Here is a 27,965-nt window from a genome sequence, read left to right as displayed (position 1 = left end):
ATTGAGCCATTTCTACTTATAGGAAATATTTTACTACATAGTTAAGCAATTCCAAAATAAATTTTAATATTCTACATGCTTTAAGAACAGGATAAATGAAGAGGGTTCATTTCTTCTTGGACTGTAGGAATGTTTTATACTTGCAAGAATTTTCTAGCAAGACTAATCAAGAGGAGAGGAATTTTGTTTTATTCATGTATGTAATCTGTTGACATGGTCCCAGGCATTTGGTTTATAAAGCAAGTTAAATGCAAGTTAAAATAAATTATCATATATCATGGAACATTTTTCAATCTCTTTCACCTGTTTTGTTTCATGGGCAACTGTTAACCTCTGAATTATCATTCAGAATTGTGAAAATTAGTTGTTTGAGACTCCTAACATGGTTTCCCACAGGAAACACTGAGTAGTTACATTTTTAGATCAGCGCATAGTAGCTAAGTGTAATGATGAAGAGTCTCACTACTCTTTGTAAAATTGCCCAATGGAAAAATGTGTTTGAGATTTCAAGCACGAACTAGCTTGGTTCCAATGAAAGGTGGAAAATGGGCCTGAAAAAGGGAAATATGGGCTCTGTTGGATACTGGGAAGAAGAGAGTTTTTGGAAGATGGGAAATGGGATAAGCAAGAAGTTTTGATTGTGAGAACTCCTGCAGGGACTATCTTAGTTAGTTCTACTGGGAATAGGAACTTTGAAGGGCATCACCTCTCAGCCATGATTTTAGCTCTTGCCTGCATTCCGTTAGGATCAGGGAATTGGTGTTACTTGAGGTATGATGGGTATTGGTTATTCTGGGCAAGGGTGATACAAGAACACCCTATTTTAGAAAATTGAACTTTTCATGAGTTAATGCTATGTACCGTACAGTTTGTGCAGTTAGTTTAAGGAAGTTACTTTTGAGAGTAATGCAGTTCACTGATAAAAGCAGTTGGGGATACAAGCCACAGATGTTAAAAATTTAACCAGGATGACAGATTAGGAAAAACTGCTAGGTTTAATTAATTTTATGAGAGCCTGTATAATAGAGGAAATAATGTGGGCTTTGAAGGCTGATTAATATGGGTTTCAATCTCAATTCCATACTAGCTGTGTGACCCAGTGCAAGTTACCTAGCCTGACTTTCTTCATCTATAAATGGGTGAAAACTATCTTGAAGAGTTGTTATGTAAAAAATGCAATACCAAGTTTAATACATTTAGGTGCTTTGCACATAATAGGTCTACATTGCACACTAGTTTCTTCTCTTTACCCACAATGATCCTCATGCCCCTTTCCCTGCCCCTAAACTCTGAATTATTGTCACCGATATTAAAATCTTGGGATTTCGATAGTCACAGTCATAGCTTTAGTTTTCCCAATTATGAGAAGTTTTTCTTAAGACCTCCTTCCTAGGTCTGATCCTTTCATCCAAGTATGGTAATCACATTTGTAATCACAGAGTGATTCAGGGATAAATATGAGGTCATATTTAGGGGCATTTTGGGAGAGAAGAGAACAATAATTTTATTTGTTATAATTCGCTAATGAGGTGTTTCACTGACAATTAAGTTCTCGTTTTTCCCCCTGTTATGAACTTTTGTCGTGGCAGAAATTGGTTCAGTTCATCAAGTGTTTATTGGGTACAAGGTAGTGCGGTTCATAGTATTGAAATGTGAAATGCCTAAAAATGTACCACCTAGAGTTTCACCCAACCCCCATGTGTTTACATTCAGATAGGCAAAATAGTCATGTTCAGAAACTGTTATTATACAGGTTGTAAAGACCATCAACAATGAAGTAGTTGTGTTGGTATAGGGATTGGTCTGGTAAGGCCTCGTGAAAGAGGTGGAATTTGATCTGGGCATTAGAAAGTGGATAATAATTTCACAGAAAGATGAAAAGAGCATATTTCTTTCTGGTGGATAGGGATAATATAAGCAAAGGCATGGAAATATTCTTAGTCAAAAGAGGAATCTCATATTGCTAAGATGTAAGGCTGTGATACAAGAGTGGGAGTATCATGTGAGATGAGGTAGGCGATGTATTAAACATAGGCTGGGCCCAGATTGTGAGGGGCTTTTAAAGGCAGTTTAAGGGTTCAACGTTATGTAAATGAGAGCTACTGAAAGGTTTTGAGGACATGAGTGATATGGCCAGATCTATGCTTTGAAAAATAACTGATGTCAGTGTGTAGAATGCATTTGAGTCAGAGAGAGACTGAAGGTGAGGAATAGCAGTTAGGAGGCTATTGTGTTAGTCAGTGGAAGAAGTAGTGAGATTTTCGAACTAGGACAGAGGGGATGGAAAGGACTGATGGTGGAGAACTTGCAGCAATAAAATAGAATTTGGCAACTGATTAAATGTTGGGAGTAAGAGGGAAGAATAAAAAATAATATAGATTAGGAGTGTTGTGGTAGGACTTAATCAATTTAACAGATATTTAATGCCTGCCTGCCAATATAAGTGTCTGTGCTAGCCACTGGACTAATACAAAGGTAAAAAGATCTTAGCAACATAGGGAGATAGAAAGCTAAAATGAACTTCTCTCTCTTGTATTGTCTTGAATAAGTGGAAACCACTCTAAAGATTTCTGGTCCTGCTTGGCATGCTTGAAATCTTTACTATCAAAGATGAATGCTCTTATTGCTAGCCAAAAAGTTTTTCATGCTTTTTAAAATGACCCTTGGGCATGTAATTCTTGCTTCATCAATACTCCTCTTAAATAGACAGCAGCCCCTGAGTGCAGAGGGCTGTTGTGAAATAGTGACTAGTGCTTTTTTTTCTGGAATGTAGAAAAGAATAGGACATCTATATTTTTTTTATGTTTTCACCAGGTTGATTCCAAATAAAAACGGTGTTTTGGCCCTTCTCCACACTGGCAGTCCCCTCTCAGTTCCTCCAAGATTATCTTCCTTTAAACAAATTTTGTCTGGAAATATTCAGGTCAGTCCCTTAAGTGGAGGGCCTCTGTATTTCCCTACCTTGATTGTTTCATCAAGAGAGCTAATCATTACCTCATTCTATAATAAGGTCTGACTTGGTGCTGCTGCTTTTTTGGGCTATAGTGTTGTTTTAATGCAACCCCTCTCACAGTCTCCCTCATTTATAATTTTGAAGACAAAATACAAGATTTTTTTTCTTTCCTGTAATTTGTCTCCTGGTAGATGCTATCATTTGTCTTTAGCAGCAGTTCTGAATATCTGGTGAGCACTTGGAATCTTGGGGTAAGTCTCTTAGTATTTTGTCAGAATTTGCTATACATTGTTTACACATTTATATTATTTCCAAAGATTATTTACTGTTGTGCTGATAGTTTTAGTTTTAGTTTCGGTTTGTTTTTAGATGGGAAAGAAGTTGGATAGGAGAGAAGTTTAGAGCTAAGCTTAACCTGGCTTTCGTAGATAATAGAGATGTTTTCTGAATTGCCCTGGAGACATTCTATGTAACTGATTTTGCTGCTAGATTTCAACCTGTATCTGTATATTTGAAGTATGTCTTGCTGTGTGTGTATGTTTGTGCATGTGCGATGGAGGGAGGGAGGGGCAGGGGATGGGGGAGAGATTGAGAGAGAGAGAAGGGGAGGAGGAAGGAGGGGGGGAGAGAGAGATTGATTGATTGATTGATTGATTGATTTACGTATGCCTTCCTTTGTTGTAGCCGCCAGCCCCCAACAGACACACGGACCACTGGAACTCAGTGAGTTATAGGAAACACTCATTATTCAGCCAGCTGGGTCTGCCAGGGGTACGCAGACCCCAAATTAAACAGCCTCGAAATGTAGAGGTACAGGGTTTTTAAGCCCAAAATCCCATTCTTCATTCTGTCTAAACACAAAGGTCTATCCTTCTTCTATTCATTACCTGTCAACTCACAGGTCAAGTGTGTAAGCGGGGGTACAGAAGCAGAAAGCTTGTTTAGAATGTTATGTTCCTATAATCAAAGGCCTACATGCCCATAGCGATAGTCAAATAGTAATTTCTAATAAGAGTCAATTTTTCAGCCACCACACCTTCATTTCAAAAAGTAGTTGAGATGGTTTATAAGAAATGCAGTCCAATACAGGCATACCTCCTTGGAGACATTGCTGGTTTGATTACAGACCACTACAATAAAGTGACTATTGCAATAAAGTAAATCACATGAATTTTTTGGTTTCTCAGTGCTTATAAAAGTTACATTTACACTGTAATCTATTGAGTGCGCAATAGCATTATCTAAAAAAATGTACATAACCTTAATTAAAAATACTTTATTGCTAAAAAAATTCTCTAACCATCTTTCAAGCCTTCAGTGTGGGATAATCTTTTGCTTATGGAAGGTATTGCCTGGACGTTGATGGCAGCTGACTGGTCAGGGTGGTGGTTGCTGAATGTTAGGGTGGCTGTGACAGTTTCTTAAAGTAAGACAACAGTGGAGTTTGCCACATTGATTGACTGTTCCTTTCACAAACAATTTCTCTGTAGCATGTGATGCTGTTTGATAGCATTTACCCAGAATTCGAGTCAATACTCTGAAACCCTGCCACTGCTTTATCAACAAAGTTTATGTAATGTTCTAAATCATTTGTTATGGCAACAGTCTTCACAGCATCTTCACCAGGAGTAGATTCCATATCAAAAAACTACTTTCTTTGCTCATCCCAAACAAGGAACTCCTCATCTGTTATATTTTTATCATTAGATTGCGGCAATGCAGGTACCCCTTCAGCCTCCGCTTCCACTTCTCGTTCTCTTGCTATTTCTACCACATCTGCAGTTACTTTCTCCATTGAAGTCTTGAACCCCTCATAGTCACCCATAAGGGTTGGAATCAACGTCTTCCAAAATTCTGTTAATGTTGATATTTTGACTTCTTCCCATGAATCATTAATGTTCTTAATACATCTAGAATTGTGGTTTCTTTGCAGAAGGTTTTCAGTTTGCTTTGCTCAGATTCATTAGAGGAATAACTACATATAATAGCTATAGTCATATGCAATGTATTTTTAAATAATACTTGAAAGTCAGAATTACTCCTTGATCTGTGGGCTTTCAGAATGGATGTTGTGTTAGCAAGCATGAAAACAACATTGATCATGTTGTATATCTCCATCAGAGCTCTTGGGTGACCAGGTGCATTGCCATTGAGCAGGGATATTTTGAAAAGAATCTTTTTTTCTGAGCTTTAGGTCTCAATGTTGAGCTTAAAATACTCAGTAAACCATGTTGTAAACAGGTGTGTTGTCATTCGGTCTTTCTTCCATTGATTTGTGGAGTTGATTTGACAGCATTCTTAAAAGTCCTAGGATTTTTGGAATGGCAAATGAGAATTGGCTTCAACTTAAAGTCACCATCAGCATTAGCTCCTCACAAGAGTCTGCCTGTCCTTTGCAGCTTTGATGCCAGACATTGAGTTCTTTTTAGCTATGAAAGTCCTAGATGGCATCTTCCAATATAGGGCTGTTTCATATACATTGGCTAGATTTTGTGGATAACTTGCTGCAACTTGCTGTTTCATCCTGCACTTTTGTGTTCTGGATATGGCTTCTTTCCTTAAAAGTCATTTGCAACTTGGCTGTTATGTGCAAGAAGCCTAGCTTTCAGCTTATCTAGGCTTTCAACATGTGTTACTAAGCTTAATCATTCTAGGCTTGGACTTAAAGTGAGAGACATGTGGCTCTTTGTTTCACTTGAATACTTGGAGGCCATTGCAGGGTTATTAATTGGCCTAATTTCAATGTTGTTGTATCTCAGGAATAGGGAGGCCTGAGAAGAGGGAGACAGATGGAGGAACGGCTGGTCAGACCAGTGTAGCAATCAGAATATACACATTAAGTGTGCTGTATTTATATGGGCTCAATTTGTGGAGTTGATTTGACAGCATCTGATCCCCAAAACAGTTGCATTAGTAACATAAAAGATCACTGATCACAAATCACCATATTAATATAATAATATTGAAAACATTTGAGATATTGTGAGAATTATCAAAATGTGACACAGAGACAGAAAGTGAGCAGATAGATACTTGGGGAAAATTGCGTGGATGGACCTTCTTGACACAGAGTTGCCACAAACCTTTAGTGTGTAAAAATGTAACTTCTGCAAAGCACAATAAAATGAGGTATGCCAGTAACAAACTATTCTGACATTCAGATTAAGAAAAAGATACATTAGGAGGTGTATGGAAAAATAAAGGATGGGTTTGGAGGGTGAAACAGAACACAGGTAAGCAGGCTCTAAGGGTATACTATACATTTGAAATATAGTTGAATTTAAAATTTGGCCTTGAATTTTCTCATTTCTCACTCTGTATATTAGATATACCTAGGAGTTTAGAAAAAATTTCCATCCTAGTGCCCTGCTCGCTGACATTTGTATTTAACTGGTGGGGGTCTGGACATTGTTCTTCATATTATAAAGTACAGCTGAGGATAAAGAATCACAACTCTAGGTCAAAGTTAAAAGAGAAATACTCATGTAGTTTTTATCCAACAAGAAAAAAAAGCATATTGGTTCCTAAGAAATTTGCTTTAAAATAAATTTTCTGTGAACTAATGTGTTTCAGTATGTTTCATTCTGTTGTTTTAAGACTCGATTAGAGCAAAGGAAGTATTTGAGCTGTCATCTTATATGCTTTCACTGTGTAATTTTGAGATTTTGCTTTTCCATAAAAGTGAAAAAAAATTGTGTCCTATCAGATTTTGTTATACTTTAGCCTTATAATTCAGAGGTTAAACACTCTTCATACATTATTACTAGCCAAGTAAGGGGAAAGTGACTCTATTTTGAATAAAATATCACATTTTTAACAAAAATTTCAAAGGTCATAGATAATTATTACTATAGGATCTATCTGCCTCTTCTATAAAGTGGCTGGAGACAGACTTAAAGAGGAAATAATAATAAATTTAACACCCAACTTTTTTTTTACCTGAAAAGATCTTCATTACATCTAAACACTTCAAAACTTAAGGGAGATAGATATGACATTTATTGATCATGTATTATCTCTTCAGTTTTATTTATTCTTCAAAACAGCTTGGCTAGACAAAGTTGTGTCTTTTTTTAACAGATGAGAAAGACATACAAATAAGTGGGAGGCATGTATGGAATTTGAACCTAGATTATTTTAAGTTTATGCTTTTTCCTCTGTACATTATTGTTTCCCCCATAAGGACAATATTAAAGATAAGAAGAGGATATAGACAGTTAATTGGCAATCAGATCAGATCAGTAAATAACATCTGCTGATTCAATAGCCATGTCTACTCAAAATAAAAGTCAGTAAAATCCAACAATGCTTTGTAGACATAGACAAGTTTATTCTAAAATTCCTATGTACATGTACAGAACCTAGAATATCTAAATCCATTTTGAAAAAGACAAATAAAATACAAGGAATCACTCTACATGGGATGGTAAGGTTTACTGTGTTACCGCAAGTAAGTAAGGCAGTACATGTTGGTGGAGGGATAGACACATAGATCAGTGGAACAGAATAGCCCCAGAAATAGACCCACACAAATAGGTTCAATTGATTTCTGAGAAAAGTGCAGAAGTAAAATAAAGGTGTTTAGTTTCCTCATATATAAAATGGAAATTAATGTGTTTTATGATTATTTTGAGAAGTAAATAAAATTATGCTTTCTGTGTAATACTTGAGAAGAAGAATAAAATTCTTGTTTTCAAGAAAATAACTATTAAGATTAGGTGTCCTAGAAAAAGTACTTTTTATACCCTGATAATTAACTTAACAGACAAATTAAACTTACTTTACATTCCTTAAGGTAGTATTTTAATGAAATTACATGGACCTCCAAACTATGAGAGGTTACTACAGTGAAAAAGAAATACCACTAAAGAATGCCATGTATGTATATCTCAAATATACGTGCATTTGTCTCTACCACATGTAATACATGTATCCTTTGACAATAAACTTTCTAAAACATTTGTTCACTTCTCTTACACTGGCCATCTGGCCAGTGGCTTGGCATTGGGTACACTTTGGAGCTATTCAGAACCATTAAATTCATTAGCCCTGATTTCAACCAGGCAGAGTAGACGAATTCCTGCCTGAATAGTAATCTGAGAAGCTGCTTTTCTGTCATTGAACCAAACTTTTAAAAACCCAAATTTTCCACAAATACTTTCTAATGTGTATATAGTTTCAATATGCTTAGTTTACCTCATAGTAACCTCTGTAATCTGCACAATTACTGGTCCTTTTTAAAGCATGATGATATTTAGATTGGTTTTAATTTGTTCTAAATAGTATTTTACATGCATTTGTCCAGGAACTAATTATTAAATGCCTATTTATTTGTAAGGTGTTGTGATAGTTACTAGATAGACTTCAGTTGGTTATTGTTCCAGTTTTATGCCTTGATAACTGAAAACCAATTAACTATGTATTCATCTGTTCTTCCATAGTCACAATGAAATATCTGAAAGGACAGTATATCATGTCATGAATAATGACACATTTAGGCTTATAGAAAACTTTTTAAAATGTAATATTCTGGGGTATTAATGCTTTAATTCTATACTTCTATGACATTCATTACTTTTAGATGCATCGTTAGTTCTTTTCCACTCCTTTGCTTTTTTAATATTAACAGGTTTAAAAAAAACATATAGATTTCCTCCTATTTGAATTAGCTGGCAAGAGTGGAGCTTCAGTATGTATGGCAATTCAGTTTGTACTTCATTCTTACCTTACATACTTTCCCTTACTCCTGGAATTCAGTTATGATGGAGAAAATTATGTCCTTTTTGCTTTTATTTATTGTTCTACAGTTATTTTTACTACATGGGAAAGGAAACTTATTTTTACTAATAAATTGCCTTTGAATTTGGGTCTCTTAGTTCTTTGGACTCACTGCGATGACGTTGAAATAATGTTTCTAGAGGTTGGTTTTCTGAGTTAACAAATCACCCTTTGAGTTGCTAGTAATAGTTTTCAATTCAGTGATGTTCGATTTTGTATATTGCACCTCCAACTTGCTGAGGTGGATACCAAAATATGGTAGAAAACATAAATGACAATTGTAGCAATAGTAGTAAAATTTTGAAATTAAGCTTATTCTTATTTTAATGATGAGATTTTTCAGAATCTGGATAATAGGTTGAATAATAGCCTATGAAATTCATTTTAAGAGATGTGTGTAAGCCGTCTCTGGGAAATATGGGCATGGCTAGATAACATAGAGCTAACTTCAGTCCTTTTATTTAAACTACCAGGCTCTATGTTGCAGAGTGATTATTAAGAGGACTATGGTGTGTCTATTTTTCTAGAAATAATAATATCTCTGAAGATAGGGTGCGATCTTGAATTAGGGTATTGTTTTGGAGACTCATCCTAATTGAATAAATTTTGTAACTTTAGAGTTATTATCTCTTTTAATTAGAAACAGGTGTCATCATTATTTCAGTTTTTATATCCAATTCTATATTTTAAAAAAGTAGTGCTCTTGACTGTAACACTTACTGTGGCACAAGTGAAATACTGTGAGTGATTTGGCTGACTTATGTCAGTTCCAAAAAGTGAACTAAATGTTCTTACCATTGGTCTCTTATTAGGATTAACAACTTCTAAAATTGAATGTACTCTTCTTCCTGCCTTCAGGAGGTGTATTTTATAAATTTTTTCCAATAAAGTTCTTGGTTTCAAAAAGCATAAAAAATAAGAATCTTCTGCTTGCCTTAAAAAAATAAATTATAAGGATACAAGGGGCATTGGTGTAAAAGTAAGTTGAAATTAATTACAGGTTGAGTGTTAGGAAATTAGGAACATATTCTTGGTGAAACAGTATTCTGTGTTTACTGTGGCAATTATAATCCCATAGAGTAGATAATTTTAGTTTGTTCTTTCATTGCTAGGGCAACATGGTACTCTTTCTGTATATTTAAAATTTTTGATTTATAATTATTTAAAAATTATATAGTTTAGACCAAAGGATGGTAAACTTTTTATGTAAAAAGCCAGAGAAATATTTGAGTATGTTTACCAAATATATCCTCTGTCAAATATTATTTTCTTTTTTTTTTAACAACCCTTTAAACTTTTATATAAAAAAAGTTCTTAGTCCATGGGCTTCAATTTAGACAAATAGCATCAGAATGTGGTTTGTAAAATTGTGTTTATACTAATCCTGCTGAATAATTTTAGGATTAGGACCCTAACTGAATAAAATATATGACCCTCTGAAATAATTTTCATGAAGATATAAAATATCAAGGAGTTATTAAATACTTAAAAAAATCTTATAACTGACCCAAGCTGTGTAGTTTTAAAAAGACTTTGAAAGAGCTAAATTTCTGTTGACTGTAGAATTTAATATTAATAGCCAGGATTGATAAGCAGAATGATTTACTGGAGATACTTTATGAAATTTGATTTCAAAGTTGCTTTTAAGTGTTTCAAGTAAGAAAATTAATACTACCCAAGAAAAAATCTATGGTAGTTACTTATTATTGAAGTTATTTTTACATTTAATTTATTCGGATTACAACTTCAATCATTCTACAAATATTTTTTTTCTAGGATTTATTATGTTCCAGATAATATGTTAGATATTAGGGTCATTAGACATGATCTCTTTCCTCAGGGAGCTTATAGTTTGATAGAGGGATGGAATAGATAATTAAAAAGTAAGACAATATTTGTGGATAGAAGTCGATTATGTATTGTAAGGCAGAATGAAAAAGAGAAAGTGTGACATTGAGTCTTGGTAAAGGTAAGTTGATATTCAAAACCACAGGTAATCCAGAATGGTAAATACTTCAAAGATCATCCATATTTAAATTTAGACTCTATTTTTATGCTTTGATTTGAGCATGGATATATTTTATTAGCTAATTTATTTTATAGCAGTGCCTCGTAATTGTTTTTAAATACCTGACTAAAGAAATAGCTTGGAAGTGGTATACTCTTGCTCATCCTGAGACTTTTTAAAAATACAACCCTTTCAGGTAGATTTGAAACAGAATTGTTCTTTCATAAATCTCTGAAGCAGCGACAGTGGTTCGGTGGGTATGTTTCAAAGGACTAACCTATTGGGGTAAACAAAACAGGGATATTGTGAAATTAGAAAGTCAGATACTCATGTTCATTGAGGCATTCACAGTGGCCAAGACATGGAAACAACTGAAGTGTCCTTTGATAGATGATTGGATAAAGAATATGTGGTACTTATATACAGTGGAATGCTACTCAGCCATAAGAAAAGGTGAAATGGTGACATTTGCGACATGATTCGATCTTGATAATGTTATGCTAAACAAAATAAATCAGATGGTAAAAGTCGAGAACCGTATGATTTCACTCATATGTGGGATATAAAACTGAAGGCAACAAACAGACAAGACAGACTAACAAACAAAAACTCATAGACACAGACAACACTGCATTGTGGTGGTTACTAGAGGGGAAGTAGGGTGGGGGCAGATAGAAAAGAGTAAAGAGGGTCAAATATATGGTGATGGAAGGAGATTTGACTTTAGGTGGTGAACACACAATGCAATATACAGATGATATAGAATTGTACACTTGAAACCAACATAATTTTATTAACCAATGTCACCTCAATAAATTTAATAAAGTTTAAAAAACAGAATTGTGTATAACAACAACAACGATGAAGAATTTTGCAGTCAGACATCTTAGTTTGAAATCTGGGCTTTAGCGGTGATTAAAAATGTCAGAAGATCAAAATAAGTCATTTAAATGAATATTGTAGATGCTGTCAAATTTTCCATAAGTTGTTGACTATAGAAATCAATTTAAAAGATTAAAAAGATAAAAAAGTCTACTGAAATGGCCATAACTATTAATAAACCTTTGAAAATATTTAATAGTTTAAAACTAAGGATATAAATTAAACCTTGTATGTGCAATGCAAAACAAAAAGACCCTTATTTTTGGAAATGCCCAACTAAAAGACTGTTAGTTAAATTGATAGTGTGTTATGTAGTAAAAATATACACAGATGCTTTTCACTTCAATTTGTGATTCTTTAAACAAGGTGTGTATGCATTACTATGTATTTTTATGGGTTGGTTTGAAATGTTCTTTTCAATTTGACCAAAAATTATTCTATCATTATTTCAAAAGTAATCTTCCCTCAATAATATCATGTCAAAACTAAAGCTATTAAGTTAGTGGTGTACAATGAAGTAGCGGGACATTTTGATTTACAGATGTATTTTGTATACAGGTAGCATTATTCATTCCCTTTGGTGAATCATTAACTAAAATATATCATATACTTTTTCCTATATTTTCTTTTTGGCAAGAAAACATTCACATATCAGGCATTTATTGAGCACATACCAGACAATGTGCCAGCTGCTTTAAAAATATTATATTAGTCCCAACAACAATCCTAAATTGTTTATTTTACAGATGGAATAATCAAGACTAGGAAAATTTAAGAAATTTTTTCAAGGCAATAAAAGTAGACTTTGGAATTTGAATCTTGGTCTGCTTGAAATCAATGCATTGTTCTTCCCATAATATTACTGCTATGCCTGTCTCATGAATAAAGCACAAAATCTTTCCTCAAGTAACTTTAAGTTTAGATGTATATGACGAGAGATTTATCTGCTATGGTGGAATTATTGTTTTATTCTTTTCATAGCATTTACAATTGTTACACAACATAAAATTTGCCATCTTAGCCATTTTTAAGTTACAGCTCAGTGGTGTCAAGTACATTCAGATTGCTGTACAACCAATCTCCAGAACTTTCTTAGTCTTGCAAAACTGAAACACTTCACTCATTAAACAATACTCCATTCTCTCCTCCACCCCCCCAGCCCCAGGAAACTACCATTCTATTTTCTGTCTATGAATTTGACTCCTCTAGATACCTCATCTAAATGGGACCATACAGTATTTGTCTTTTTGTGACTGGCTTATTTCACTTAGCATAATGTCTTTAAGATTCATCCATGTTGTAGCACGTGCCAGAATTCCCTTCTTTTTAAAGTGGATTATAGGCATAACACATTTTCTTTACTCATTTATCTGTAGATAGATACTTGGGTTACTTACCCCTTTTGACCATTGTAAATAATGTTTCTTTGAACATGGTGTGCAAATATCTCTTTGAGACCCTGCTTTCAGTTCTTTTGGGTATATACAGTTGACCCTTGAAATTTGAACTGTGCAGTTCCACTTACACATGTTTTTTTTTTCAATAAATGCTTACAGTGTTGTATTTTCTTTTATGATTTTAACATTTTCTTTTCTCTAGCTTATTCTAAGAATATAATATGCAAATACATAACACAAAATATGTGTTAATCAACTATTTATGTTACCAGTAAGGCTTCCTTCTGGTCAATAGTAGGCTATTAATAGTTACGTTTGGGGGGAGTTAAATGTTATATGTGGATTTTCAATTACATGAGGTTTTGGTGCCCCTAACTCCTGCATAGTTCAAGGGTCAACTGTACCCAGTTGGAATTGCTTGATCTTATAATAATTCTATTTTTATTTTTTTAAGGCATTGCCATACTGTTTTTCATAGTAGCTGTATTATTTTGTATTGTCACCACCAGTGTGCAAAGCATCCGATTTCTCCAATCCTTACCTGTGGTGGGTTATTTGAAAAAACAAATCCAAGATATGTTCTGGGCTGGTATAAACTGGATTTTTATTTTATCTTCTGCTTCTTTCATAGTAACAAAGCTACATCAGTGATAATTCATGTCCAGAGGGATGGCTCCTAAAACACAGAATAAGGAATGTGCCATTATGTTCTCTATACTATACTTCTTAAGTTAGCAATCTGTTTTTCAGAAAGCAGATTGAAAGACAAAAATATAACTGCTCAAACTTGTTAATTAAAACCAAAATTAATTAGGTAATCTTATTGGTCATATGTTTTAACAAAAATTTGACTCAACTTGATTATCCTAGGTCATTTACTAGCATGTAATTTACAGTTTCATGTCTACCAAATGAGAACAAAGACATGAGTTTAATAAGTAAAGTTATATTCCAAAAATATTAATATAAAAATTCATTAAAAAGTCTGTTTTAGAGAATTTTAAATCACACTTTTATCTAAATAGTAATATTGGTTATATTAATTATCCATCATTGTATAATAGATTACCACAAATTTAGTAGCTTAAACCAAGACATATTATTTTACAGTTCCTATATGTCAGGAATCCGGGAGTTGCTCAACTAGGTTTTCTTTTTAGGGTCTCACCAGCTATAATCAAGGTCTTAGCTGTTCCACATTCTTATCTGGAGGCCTGAATGGAGAAGAATCTACTTCTAAACTTTCTCAGGTTCTTGGAAGGATTTCTTTACTATTTTAGTACTGAGGACCCTGGCTTCTTGCTGGTTGTTAACTGGAGACTGCTCTCAGCTCCTAGATACTGCTATGTTTTGTGGCCTTGCTTTCAACATGACCACTTCAATTAAGGCAGCAAAAAGAGTGTCTAGAGTCTTATATAACATAAAATAAATGAAATCCCATCATCTTTTTCATATTCTGTTGAATGGAAGCAAGACACAGGTGTTGTCCACACTTAAGGGGATGAAAATTATATAAGGGCATGAGCACCAAGAGGAGGAGGATTGTGGAAGCCCATGTTAGAATCTGTTTACTACGTTGATCAACTGGGACGTTTCTTTCTTTCATTTTGTCATGGGCTTAGCTCCATATACAGACGTAGACCTTTATTCTATGAAGATATGGACCCAGCTCTAAATTTAGATCTAATTTGCTGTAGTTATTTAAATGATGTAGAAAAGAAAATGAAGAACTTCTCTCTCCATATTTGTCAGTGGCTTACCTGTATACGTTTAGCTTATTTGAGAGAAAATTTTCTTTAGATATGAACTTCTTAAACAATTTTATCATTATGTACTGTATAAATATAGTGCTTTTGTTACTAGGTGGAATCTAGGGCTTCTGGACACTACTCGAAAGTTTATAATACTATCAAATTTGTTGTGAAGACTGGTGGCTTATGTTTTGCTAATAATTTATATCACCCATATTTCTTCTCACTTTGTACCTTGTTCTTTGTCTATCTTATCATTTCCTTCTACAGTATCTATTTCAGCACTAAGACATAAACTCTGTTCATCAGTCTTGAGTTTAACATTGAGGAACTGATGTATGCTTAATAGAGTTATCATGGCCAGATCACTATCCTTTTACAAAACTATATGTACTTATATGTTCATTTCCCACACAGCCTCCAATTCTAAATATTGGAGGGAAATAATATGTTTTCTTAGTCCAGTTTTCCATAATGAGCTGTTTTTGTCATTGGTATTAAGAAAATCATAGGTTCGTAATGACCCATGTGATTTTCTGAGATCAGGTAAAGATAGCAACTTAGTTTAGTGTTTCTCTTTGCCCATAATCTTTCAAAGTGATCTGTTTAATTATTTTCTGAGAAAATGAAAGTAATTTTAAAGAATTCTTCACTAAGAAAGTCTCTTCATTTGGGTTTTGGAGTATCTGAGTTAATTATTACAACCTTTATAATTGTTGATAAGGTTTCCAGAATCTTTTATAGGAAAATTGTTTCTTCCCTATTTGGCACTTAATTGAGGGAAGCAATATGCTTGCTTATCTTTTCAAATTACAAATTTTAGTTTTGAAATAAAGGTTTAGTGTTCCAGAGAATTATGCAATTTTGTTTTGTTTTCAGACAGGTGAACATGACTTAAATTTTAGTAAATATCAGTGAATACTGAGGTCTTCTATAGGAATTAATATTCTTATATTGAAACCCTGGTACCTTATTGATTGTAGATGAGGTAGAAGTAATGGAATATTCTGTTTTAAAGGCTACTTTTGGAGACTAAAATAATTTTTAGGATGCAGTGATCTCTGTGACTCATTTAGCTTTGTTTTATTTCTAGTTCCTCCAGACCAACAGCTTTAGATAAATTAGTCATAAGAAGGTATTAATAGGAAGTAACCAGCAACTGGGATAGCAGAGGAAAGCAGTATTACCTTTTTTCTATGGATAACACTGAGAGTAATTTTGTAGTACATTTTCAATTTTCGGGATTTTATCTTAATATTGGTTTATGGACATTTTTGTTGAATGTGCCTTTTCTTCTATGTTAATGATAAATCTGTGATACTTTTTTTCATCCCCCATAGTCTATCTGTGCTTTTTGAGGTAAGGTGGTAGATGGTAATACTTATTTATTTATTGAATTTGGGAACCCTGGAGGGAAGCAGGTGTGTGTGTGTGTGTGTGTGTGTGTGTGTGTGTGTGTGTGTGTGTGTAACCCCCCACCCAGGGGATTCTGGCAATGTCTGAAGAAATTTTTGTTTCTCACTTTGGCTGGGGGAGTGGAATGGGGCCACCTATTGGCATCTAGTGGATAAAGAACAGGGATACTGTTAAGCATCCTGTAATGCACAAGACAGCTTTCCACATCAAAGAATTATCTACCTTGGAATGGCAATAGCTTCAAGGTTGAAAAAATACTGGCTCAAACATTTTAAACCTCAGTTTCCTCCTCTGTGAAATTAGGAGAGTGATATCACCAGCATCGTAGTCACGTTGTGAAGATGAAATAATGCATGCCACATTCTTAATGTAGTCCATAGTTCATGAGTGTTTTAGCTATTATGAATATAGTTGAGTTATGAAATCCTTAGTGATTTGACCCGTTTCCCTCATTCTTACCTTTTCCAACTTTCTTCAATATTTTCAGTATGCATTACAGTTTTCCACTCCCTACTCTTTTTCATCTGATAAACTTCCTAGTCCATATCCACATTGCAGTTAGATATCTCTATACCTTTGGCCACTAGACTAGTCTGGAATAAATCAAAGGCTCATATAATTCCCTGGTTTACCCCATTTCAGAGCCCAGTTCACACTGCATTGAATTGAGTTTTTCAGAGTGTGTGATCTCTGCACATGTGTTGATATTACCTTTATTAAAATTCATATTCCTTCCCAGAGGTATCAGTATCTCTGGGCAAGGGGTCTGGGGATATGGATATATAATAATTTAATTTATTTATTATTCAATTACAGTTTTCATACAATAGTATATTAGTTTCAGGTGTACAAAATAGTGATTAGACATTTATATAACTTATGAAGTGATCACACCAATAAATCAGGTACCCCTCTGACACCATACTTAGTTTTTACTATATTATTGACTATATTCCTTATGCTATACTTTACATCTCCATGACTGTTTTTAACTACCAATTTGTATTTCTTAATCCTTTCCTCTTTTTCACAGACCACTAGCTTTCCCAAAATTTGTATTTTCATGAAATAGCTTTTTCCATCCTTTTACTTTCAGTATGCGTGTATCTTTTGGTGTGAAGTGGGTTTCTTCTAGGCAACATATGTAAGGGTCTTGTACTCTTATCCATTCAGCCACCCTAGCTTTTGACTAGAGCATTTAATCCATTTATATTTAAAACAATTGTTGATAGATATGTAGTTATTGCTGTTTTATTATTCATATTTTTGATCTTTCTTTTTTATTAAAGAAGTCTTTAACCTTTTTATAATACTAGTTTGGTGATGGTAAACTCCTTCAGCTTTTTCTTGTCTGGGAAGCTCTTTATCTATCCTTTGATTCTAAATGGTAGCTTTCCTGGATAGAATAATCTTAGTTGTAGGTTTTTGCTTTACATCACTTTGAATATTTTGTTCCAATCCCTTCTGGCCTGCGGTGTTTCTATTGAGAAATTGGCTGAAAGTCTTATGGGTGCTCTCTTGTAGGTAACTGATTGTTTTTCTCTTTCTGTTTTTAAGTTTCTTTCTTTGTCTATAACCTTTGACATTTTAACAATGATGTGTCTTGATGTGGGCCTCCTTGGGTTCATCTTGTTTGAAACTGTGCTTCCTGAGCTTGTATATCTTATGTTCTTCACTGGGTTAGGGAAGGTTTTCATCATTATTTCTTCAAATAGGTTTTCAATCCATTGCTCACTCTCTTCTCCTGGTATCCCTATGATGTGAATGTTGGTACACTTGATGTTGTCCCAGTAGCCCCTTAGACTATCCTTTTTTTTCTTTGTTTCTTGGTCCTGTTCCGTTTGGGTGTTTTCTGTCATCTTCTAAATTGCCGATTCAGTCCTCTGTTTTATCTAATCTATGGCTGATTTCCTCTAAGGTATTCTTCATTTGAGTTATTATATTCTTCATTTATGACTGGCTTTTTTATTTTAGGTGAGACAACTTGATTGCAAGTTACTTGTCAGCTTACAATCCCTTTTTAAAATTTTCTTTATCTTTTATTTTTTTTACGCCTACAGCACTTGGTTTTCCTAGGTGATCTCCCATCAAAGTACTAACCAGGCCTGACCCTGCTTAGTTTCCGAGATATGACTGGTTCTTTTTTATGTTTTATATCTCCACTTTTATGTTTTCTTTCTCTTTAGAAAGTTAAAGTTCTCACTGAGTTCATCTACTCTTCCCCTAAGGTCATCGAACATCATTATAGCCAGTCTTTGGAACTCTGCATCTGGTGGATTACTTGTCTTCATTTTGTTTAGTCCTTTTTCTTGAGCTTTGCTCTGTTCTTTCCTTTGTGACATGTTTCTTTGTCTCCCCCATTTTGGCTGCCTCCCTGGATTTATGTCAGTGTATTAGGTAGAGCTGCTATGTCTCCAGTTTTAGTAGAGTGGCCTTTTGCAGTAGGTGTCTTGTGGGGCCCAGTGTCACCTGAGCTGGGTGTTCCAGGTGTGTCCTTTGTATGGGTTGTGTGTGCCCTCCCATTGTAATGGAGCCTTAGTTGCTGTTTGCTCATCAATAGGAGAGAATGTCCCTTAGGCTGATTGTGAGGACTGACCAGTGACTACAGTGGAGGTGCTGTTGTGTAGGGGCTGTTCCTATGAAGCAGGATTTGCTTTAGCAGGGCTCTGGTGCCTGACCAGTCTTACTTTTGGGTGTTTCTTCCTTTGATGTGGTCCTGGGTGATACTCCGGCTTGGTTTGAAGCCGGCCACCAGATGTGCTGGCCCCAGTGTCAACTGGGAAGAGCCCTGCTGCAGGGCAAGTTCAGTAGTAGCCTGTGCCCTGCCCAGGGCCACCTGGCATGAGCCACAAGGCAATCTGCAGATGGCTTCCACCTGTGCTGGGATTGGAGGTACCTTGAGAGGCCAAGCTGTGAATTGAAGCTGGCTGCTGCTTGTGCCAGGGTTGGGGCTGCTCAGCAAGAGGTATGGGGCCTGATGAGGCTAGATGCTGAACCTTTGGGAATTTTTAAGAAAGTCTATAGCATTAGCAAAGACAAGCTGTTTGTATGGGAAAAAAAATATTGGAAGTGGCTTAGATGGGCCCACAGGTTGGTGGGGTAGGGTCTCAGGGAATTACCAGGGGAAGATGACCAGTGTTAGCTAGGTTGATGGAGACTCAGATATGGCGACCACCTGTATTTTCAGGCCTGAGGTGGGAGGGCTCAACAAAGAAACAATATCTGCTGCTAGCACTTCTGAGAGAAAGCTGTGCCTCCAGCCCTTGTCCTGAAGCCAGACAGTTCAGTTCCTCCTTGTATGTCCCTAGTACCTTTCTAGCTGTAGCCCCAGTGCTTGAGCTCAGAGGGCATGAGTCTATTACTTGATTCTTAACCTGTACAGGCATGTGTGACACCCTCCCATTCTGCATCTCCATTCTTCTCACCAATCTCAAGATGGCCTCTTCTGTTCGTCCTCAGTTGTAGTTCCTCTGTTCGCCTAGACTTCAGGCAATTCTCAATGTTGGTTGTTCTATAGTTCAGTTGTAATTTTGATGTGGTCATGACAGGAGGCAGGCATAGTGTTTACCTACTCCACCATCTTGACCGGAAAAGTGGGCACTGATATTTTTTTGTATTGGTAGATATTTAGAGAGACATGTAAGATAAACAAGTGGGAATGTCAAATATATAGTTGAAAATATGAATCAAGGGCTCAAAACAGTAGTCTCAGAGTTAACGTGAGTCACATCAGTAAATTAGCTTTCTGGTAAAAGAATGTAGAGTGAAATCAGAAGGAGACCAAAGTCCATTTCCTGAGAATCTAAAATGTTTCAAGAACATTGAAAAAGAGCAAAGAAATTAGAGTAAAAAAAAATAAAAAATGAAAGTATGTTATTACAGAAGCCAAAGACTCAAAAAGGAGAGAATGGTTAACTGTGGCATACTATAGCAAGATCAAGTAAAATAAGGACTGATGCATCTATTAGTAATATAGACATTATTGGTGACGTTAGTTCTCATAGAGATTTTTTAGAAGAAAGGTGCTAGTCAAATAATGCACAGTAATTTACTTTTTAATATATTTATTCAAGAATTTATATACAGTAAAATTCACTTTTTCATATATGGTTCTGAGGTTAGACAGATGAATAGAGTTGTATAAACACCACCAAAATCAAGATACAGAATAGGCCCATCATCCCCAAAAATTCCTATTGCTGCTTCTTTGTAGTATACTCAGTGTTTTCAAGATTTCCCCTGTTTTTCCTTTTGGTTTAAAATAGTTTAAGATATGTCTTAGGATCGCTTTATTTAAAAGTTTATCCTTCTGAGTGTTCATTGAGCTTGAATCTAAATTGATTCTGGAAATTCTCAGCCATTTTTTTAAACAGGTTTTTGAAATGTAATTCGCATACCATGCAATTCATCTATTTAAAATGCACAGCCTAGTAGTGATGTCAAAAGTATGGTGGCATGTCGGGGGGTGTCTCCTTGATTTCTCCCCTTGGAATTACAACAAATTGAATGGCTGCAATCTAAAATAAGACACTCAGCCTAACAAACATGTCTGAGAGATCTGCACAGTACATCATCTGAAGGTGGGAGAATCGGGCGAGCGAGGGAGGAGGAAAAGGAAAAGAGGAGAGATGGGTGACTTGGATGTAGCCCAGAGCACCCTGCAGGACTCAGGGAGATGGATAGGAAGCACATTGAGGCATGCACTCTCTGTAGCTCTGAGCATTCCTGCCCGAGTGATCAACATATACTACGACAGCGAAACCCAGTGATCAGGGCAGAGATGAGGGCAAAGATGGAACAAAAAGGTGCAACAGCTATGTTCTATCAACTGCCATTGCCAGACAGAAGGCTGGGTCACAGAACCTGGTCCCTTATCCCCAACCTCTCAGAGCTTGCCTGCCTGCATCCTCCTGGAGCTAGCAGCGGGCCCTATAGCAGTGACAGTCCAGCTACAGAACAGGAAGTCTGTAACAACTGAGGAAATGCATATGGCGGCTGATCTCAATGATGGGGGTGGAGATACGGAAGCCAGAAATAGAACAAAAAATCATAAGATTTGTATGGAAACACAAAAGACCCTGAACAGCCAAAGCAATCCTGAGAAAAAAGAATAAGGCTAGAGGTATCACTCTGCCTGATTTCAAATTATACTATAAAGTAACAATAATCAAAACAGCATAGTATTAACAAAAAACAGACATATATACCAATGGAACAGAATTGAGAGCCCAGAAATAAACCCTTGTATATATGGGCAAAATTTTTCAAGAAATGAGGCAAAAACATACAATGGAGGAAGGAAAGCCTCTTCAGTAAATGGTGCTGGGAAAACTGGAAAGACACCTGCAAAACAATAAAACTAGACTGCTGTCTATTACCATACACCAAAATTAACTCAAAATGGATCAAAGACCTGAATATAAGACCTGAAACAATAAGTTGCATAAAAGAATACATAAGTACTAAAATTATAGACCTTGACATTAGTGAAGATTTTATGAATTTCACTTGAAAGCAAGGAAAGTCAAAGCAAAAATAAATGAATGGGAATACATCACATTAAAAAGCTTCTGCACAGCATAAGAAACCATCAACAAGATTAAGAGGCAACCACCTGGGTGTGAGAAAATATTTGCAAACAACGCCCTTGATAGGGGGCTAATATCCAAAACATACAAAGAACTCATACAACTCAACAATAAAAACAAAAAGAACAAAAAACAGTCCAATTAAAAAATGAACAGAGGATCTGAACAGACACTGCTCCCAAGAAGACATTCAAATGGCCAACAAACATATTAAAGGATGTTCAACATCACTAGCTATTCAGGAAATGCAAATCAAAACCACAATGAGATACCACCTCACACCTCCTAGAATGGTTATCATCAACAGGACAGGTAATAACAAGTGTTGGAGAGATCGTTGGGGAAAGGAACCCTTATACACTGCTGATGGGAATGTAAATTGGTGCAGCCACGGAAACAGTGGCTGCACCAATTTACATTCCCATCAGCAGTGTATAAGGGTTCCTTTCCATGGTGCCATGGAAAACAGTATGGCAACTCTTCAAAAAAAACACTAAGAATAGAATTACCATATGACCCAGCAATAACTCTTCTGGTAACTACCACCCTCCGCCCCCCCCCCCCAAAAACAAAAAACTTGAAACCATCCACAAAGATATATGCACCCCGATGTTCATTGCAGCATTTTTCACGGTGACCAAGTCATGAAAACAGCTTAATTGTCCTTCAATAGATGATTGGATAAAGAAAATGTGGTACATATCTACAATGAAATATTACTCAGCCATAGAGAAAGATGAAATACTGACATTTGCAAAAACATGGATGGATCTTGAGATTATCATGCTAAGCAAAATAAGTCAGACTGAAAAAATTGATAACCATATGATTTCATCACATGTGAGATAAAAAACTGAAAGCAACAAACAGGACAAACAAACAGACTCGTGGACATGGGTAACCTTTTAGTAGTTATCAGAGAGAAGAAGGGGGGGTGGTAAATATGGGTAAAGGAGGTCAAATATGTGGCGAAGGAAGGAAATTTAACTTTGGGTGGTGAACACACAGTGCAGTATATATATGGCATATTATCGAATTGTACACTTGAAATCTATATAATTTTATTAGCCAGTGTCATCCTAATAAATTTAATAAAAAATGAAATACACAGCATAATTGTTTTTAGTATAGTGACAGAAATGTACAGCCATTGCTAAAGTCAATTTTAAAACTTATTTTTTAAACTTATTTTAAAGAACTTATTGTTATCTAAGATAAACTTTTTACCTTTGACTATCACTCCTACTCCCCATTCCCTGACCTAAGCAACCAGCAATTTACTTTCTGCCTTATAGATTTTTCTGTTCTCAACATTTTATATGAATGGAATTACCATTATTTAAAAAATTTCTGTATCACTCTCTTCATTTTTTGGAATGTTACTGGAATGGATTTTAGATCTTTTGATATTGTTCCACATTTCTCTAAGACTCTGTTCATTTTTTTTAATAGTGTTTCATTGTCTTGTTAATATTGGTTATTTTCTTTTGTTCTGTCTTCAAGTTTACTATTGTCTCTGCCATCTCCATTCTTTTATTGAGCCCATCCTGTATTTTTTTTTTAATTTCATGTATTATTTTTAGTTTCACCATTATTTGCATTTGGTTCTTTTTATAGTTCCTATTTCTCTGCTGATAACTTTTTCTCATTCCATTCAAGTGTTTATTTTTACCCCAAAGAGCATAGTTATATAATAGTTGCTTAGTCCTCAGATATTTCAACATTGGAGTTACCCTTGAATTGATCCCTATTGATATTGATTGATTGTTTTAGCAATCTACCTGGTAAGGTCCGACTCCCTGGTTCTATCTAGCCTTCTCTGGATGATGGTTCCAATGTTAGTTATGTTTTCAGAGTATTTGTGTTAGCACCCTGTATGTGCCACTCAGTGCATGTGCTACCTCAGTGGTTATTCTTGAGACTTGAGTGGTGGTTGATGTTGCAGTTCAGTTTTCAACATCTTTGTTAGACTTCTTTAGTTCTATTCTACAGATTGTTGTTGAGATTAGGACTTGTGTCTGTTCATACACAGAATTAGGAGATGTCATTTCCCAGTCTATCCTCCCCATAATTTCTTCTGTGACTCAGTCTTTCCTTGGGTCAAAGTCAGGAGATAAAGATGGAAAATGAACTCAGGTAGTTCATTATGGTGCCAGTTATTTTTCGATTTTTTATCTCCTTCCCTAGACTGCTTTTATCATTTAATTTTCAGAGTACTTAGGTACTTCCTTTTAATATATTTTGTCCAAAGGTTTTAGTTGATAATTACAGGAGAAATAAGCTTATTCCATCTTGGCTGTTATCAGAAGTGCTATTTAATTTACTTCTCTAATTTTATCTTTTACTTTTCCGTGGAATCATAAATAGGCAGTGGTAAAATTTATTTTTTCCGGACCATCTTGCGATTGCTTAATTTTCAAACATCTTAAATGCTCAGCAGACTTTTTCTGTAAAGGGTCAATTAGTAAATATTCTAGGCTTTTCAGGCATAGGAGCTCTGCCAACTGCTCAGCTCTACTGTTGCAGTGAGAAAGCAGCTATAGGTAATATGGAAACAAATGGATGTGTCTGTGTTCCAGTAAAATTTTATTTGCAAAAACAGACAGCCAGATTTAGACCATGGCCCATAGTTTACAGACCCTTCGTCTAAGTCCTCTACACTTACTCTTTCCTGAAACAGTGCTTGAAGAGTAAGTATTATTTCCTATTGAGTTTTGTATGTTGAAAATAATTTTTCCCATGACCACTTATATTTTTCTCCTACAGTTTATTTTTCTCTAAAGTAGCTCAAAATATAATTGAAATGAATGAAAGGAAAGAAATTCACAACAGTGCAATTATATAAAATCTTCCCATCCTAACTTGCTTTGAATATATCCCCACAGTAGATTTCTTCCGTGACATTTTTGTCCGTCTCATAAATATTTGGAGACAGTCTTAACAAAAGTACGTAGGTCATATGTTTAGTACATGTCCATCATAGTAAAGCTCTAAATATGAAATGAAACATACAGCTCTGAAGTTCAAGGGTTCTCAAGGACAATCTGGAAGCTATATTAATAATGCTCTTTTTCTAAATACCTTCTGTGTGTCCATTATCCTTTTGTGTTTAAGTAAGTGTGGGTCTTGATAGATTGTGAAGGGAAATACCTAGAGTTGCATTTTTATTTGTTATTACTCTTGTTTTGGTACTCTTAAACTTTAGTTTTTGAACAATATTTTGCAGATGAATGGTCTTAAAATGGTTGATGAGCCAATGGAAGAAGGGAAAGCAGATTCTTGCCAAGTAAGTACATGTATTAACTTATTAAGCTACCACTTTTAGAATATAAAGAAAGAGAATAATGGGAAGGGAGAAAATCTCTTTCAATTGAAGAAATGTATTCAAGTATATTAATAAGTAAATCTAATTATTAATAAAACAGCAGCGTAAAATATAAGACAGATTTTTCTGTCAGAAATTCTTATATGCAAATTTTTAAACAACTTTATTGAGATATTATTTACATGCCATGAAACTTGCTCATTTTAAGTGTAACGGGTGAAATTTTTACTTTCCAGTATTTGAATAACTAGATTACTTAAATACAGAATCCTTTGAAATAAACTTTCATTTATATGTGAACTCTAAAACAACAACAACAACAAAAAGAAACAAATGAACAAACAAAACAAAACAGAAACAGAAGCAGACTCAGAAACAAATCAGACTGATGGTTCCCAGAGAGGAGGGATTAGGGGGCTGTGTGAAAAATGTGAAGGGGAATATAGTCAATAATATTGTGATAAATTTGCATAGTGACAGATGATTATTAGATTCAGTGAGGTGATCACATTGTAAGGTATATAAATGTTGAGTCACCATATTGTACATCTTAAACTAACATAATATTGTATACCAACTAAACTTGAAGAAATGCATGGAAAAATGAAAAATATAAGATTGTCTTTAACTTTAGGGTAGAAAGGAGATGTAACATGGAAATACTTAACTACAAGGACAACCTGAGGTCATTTAAAATCTATTTCGTGGCTTTCAAAAGGATTACTTCTAAATTAATTCAGAAGTTTCTAACTAGTTTTAAAGACTGCTTAGCTATTAGGTCATTCTATCCAAGGCCTATATACTAGTCTCTCATTTTATAAGAGCTAGTTTTACAGAAGAGTGTTCTTAATATTTTAGGGAGGATCTGACTAAGGCAGACATATCCATTTATGTTATTTTATGATTGTCATTTCTATAGATATTTTTTTAGAATTATAGATTTTTTAAGCTGGAAGGAGCCTCAGAAATAGTATTTATAATACCTTCATTGTATAGATAAGTTCTACTGAGATCTGGAGAGGTTTTGATTTATACTAGGTCATAACACTAACAAGTAACAGAATCATGGCATATGACCCAGTGTGCCGCATATTAGGTCAGCTGTGTATTGTGCAGACCTAAGGAAGTGGGAAATAATGGAAGCATCATCCTTTTCTTATTTATTTGTGGGTGATATCAACTTTGATGTCTACCCTCCACTGAAACTAATTCATAAGTGGATTTTTCTCATATAGGCACCAGCAGAGATTTAAATTGGGTTTGTCCAAGATTCTCCTTTGAAATGTTCTATGTAAAAATCAAGTGTCTGCAGGTAGTGATGATGTAACAGTAATCTTAGTTCTGAGTAACAAGATGAGTGATAAAATATTTTAGCTATTATAATTTACTTAATATTACTTATATATTAATTTTGAGTATAGTTAAATATAAACTATCAAAATCATCTAGCATTTTATCTATAGATTATATGGACTAAAAGGCATAGTAATATTTATGTTTCCAGTTTATAAAAGCTTGTAAGGAAATACAAAGGCAATAGGGAAGAGTTTATTTCAGTATTAATGAATTGACAGGGAAATACCATGCCCCACATCACAGAAGGAAGAAAAAAATATGTATATATGTGTGCATATGTATATATTTGTACATGTGTGGCCAACATAAACACACAGACATATACATAGGGATCTTATCAAATATTTACCCTTCTAATTTTAATAATACATGAGTCAGAAAGTAAAAATTTAATAGAAAGACAGTTAAAATATACAGTGCTATATGCTAATATGATTTACATTAGGCTTACATTGCTAGAAAGGGGAGTTTGAAGTTTTGGGGACCAGAGGACCTAGAGTCACTTCCAAGGATTTGATAGTTTGTGGCCTGAGTCATCTGGACTTAAAACGATGTACTTCAACTGTGTGATAATTCAGGTACTTGTGCCATTTAAATGATATGGGCGATAAAAAACACTAACCATCTAAGTTTATCATCCCTGGAGTGGCTCCATAGTGTAGTGGTTAACATGTCTGCTTTGCATGTAGAAGGTCCTGGGTTCGTGCCCCAGTGGAGCCACGGACCGTCCCCTGGGTGTGCCAGGCCCTGGGTGCGCCAAGTCCCACGTGCACACCTCAAGTACGAGGGAGGAGATGCCCCACCTTCAGAGATCTAGTTCTTAAGGGGAGACTGCAACATCTGTAGGTTGGAGGTGGAAGTGGTGAGTGGTTAAAGAGGGTTAAAAAAGAGATTCCATATTGTAGAAGTTAGAACATACTATTTTGGTTTTAGTTGAGCCTTCGTGGCTTTTCTTTTTATCAACAGTTTCTATGAAATTAAAAAACAAAAACAAAAACAAAAAAAAAACAACTCATAATTATCCTTACTTCAGACTTGTCATTTGATGTTGGAAAGAAAAGTGATTCTTATTTTGAAGTTATTAAATCCTATTTTTGCAGTAGCAACTTTCTTTACACAGATCAACTATGATTAGGTACTGTGTATAGATTTCCTAGGGCTGCCATAACAAAGTACCACAGACTGGGTGACTTAAACAACAGATTAATTTCTCACAATTCTGGAGTTTAAAAATCCAAGATCAAAGTTTGATTTCTTCCGAGGCTTCTCTTCTTGGCTTGTAAATGGCCAACATCTCCCTGTGTGCCTTCATATGTTTTTTCTGTATGTGTGTCTGTGTCTTAATTTCCTCTTTTTATAGGAACACCAGTCATATTGGTTGAAGACCCACCCTGATATTGTCATTTTACCTTTATTACCTCTTTTAAAGCCCTGTTTCCAAACACGGTCACATTGTGTGGTACTGGGAGTTACAACTTCAGCATATGAATTTTGAGGGAACACGATTCAGT

General features: G+C 35.0%; 1 protein-coding gene and 1 non-coding gene across 3 annotated transcripts in view; both read left to right on the top strand.

Annotated features, from left to right (window-relative positions):
- Positions 1–27,965, top strand: part of RPS6KA6 (ribosomal protein S6 kinase A6) — a 128,723-nt gene that overhangs the window by 1,914 nt on the left and 98,844 nt on the right. For both annotated transcript variants that reach the window (XM_036226843.1, XM_036226842.1), the window contains exon 2: positions 25,000–25,059. In XM_036226843.1, the coding sequence (XP_036082736.1) occupies positions 25,000–25,059 (60 nt within the window). The remainder of the gene's footprint in view (positions 1–24,999; positions 25,060–27,965) is intronic.
- Positions 27,102–27,174, top strand: TRNAA-UGC. Its single transcript has one exon. It is a non-coding gene; the product is annotated as a tRNA-Ala (tRNA).

The sequence above is a fragment of the Rousettus aegyptiacus genome, unplaced genomic scaffold (assembly GCF_014176215.1).
Source record: "Rousettus aegyptiacus isolate mRouAeg1 unplaced genomic scaffold, mRouAeg1.p scaffold_m13_p_9, whole genome shotgun sequence".
Lineage (NCBI taxonomy): Eukaryota > Metazoa > Chordata > Mammalia > Chiroptera > Pteropodidae > Rousettus > Rousettus aegyptiacus.
This window is presented reverse-complemented; position numbering and strand designations above follow the sequence as displayed.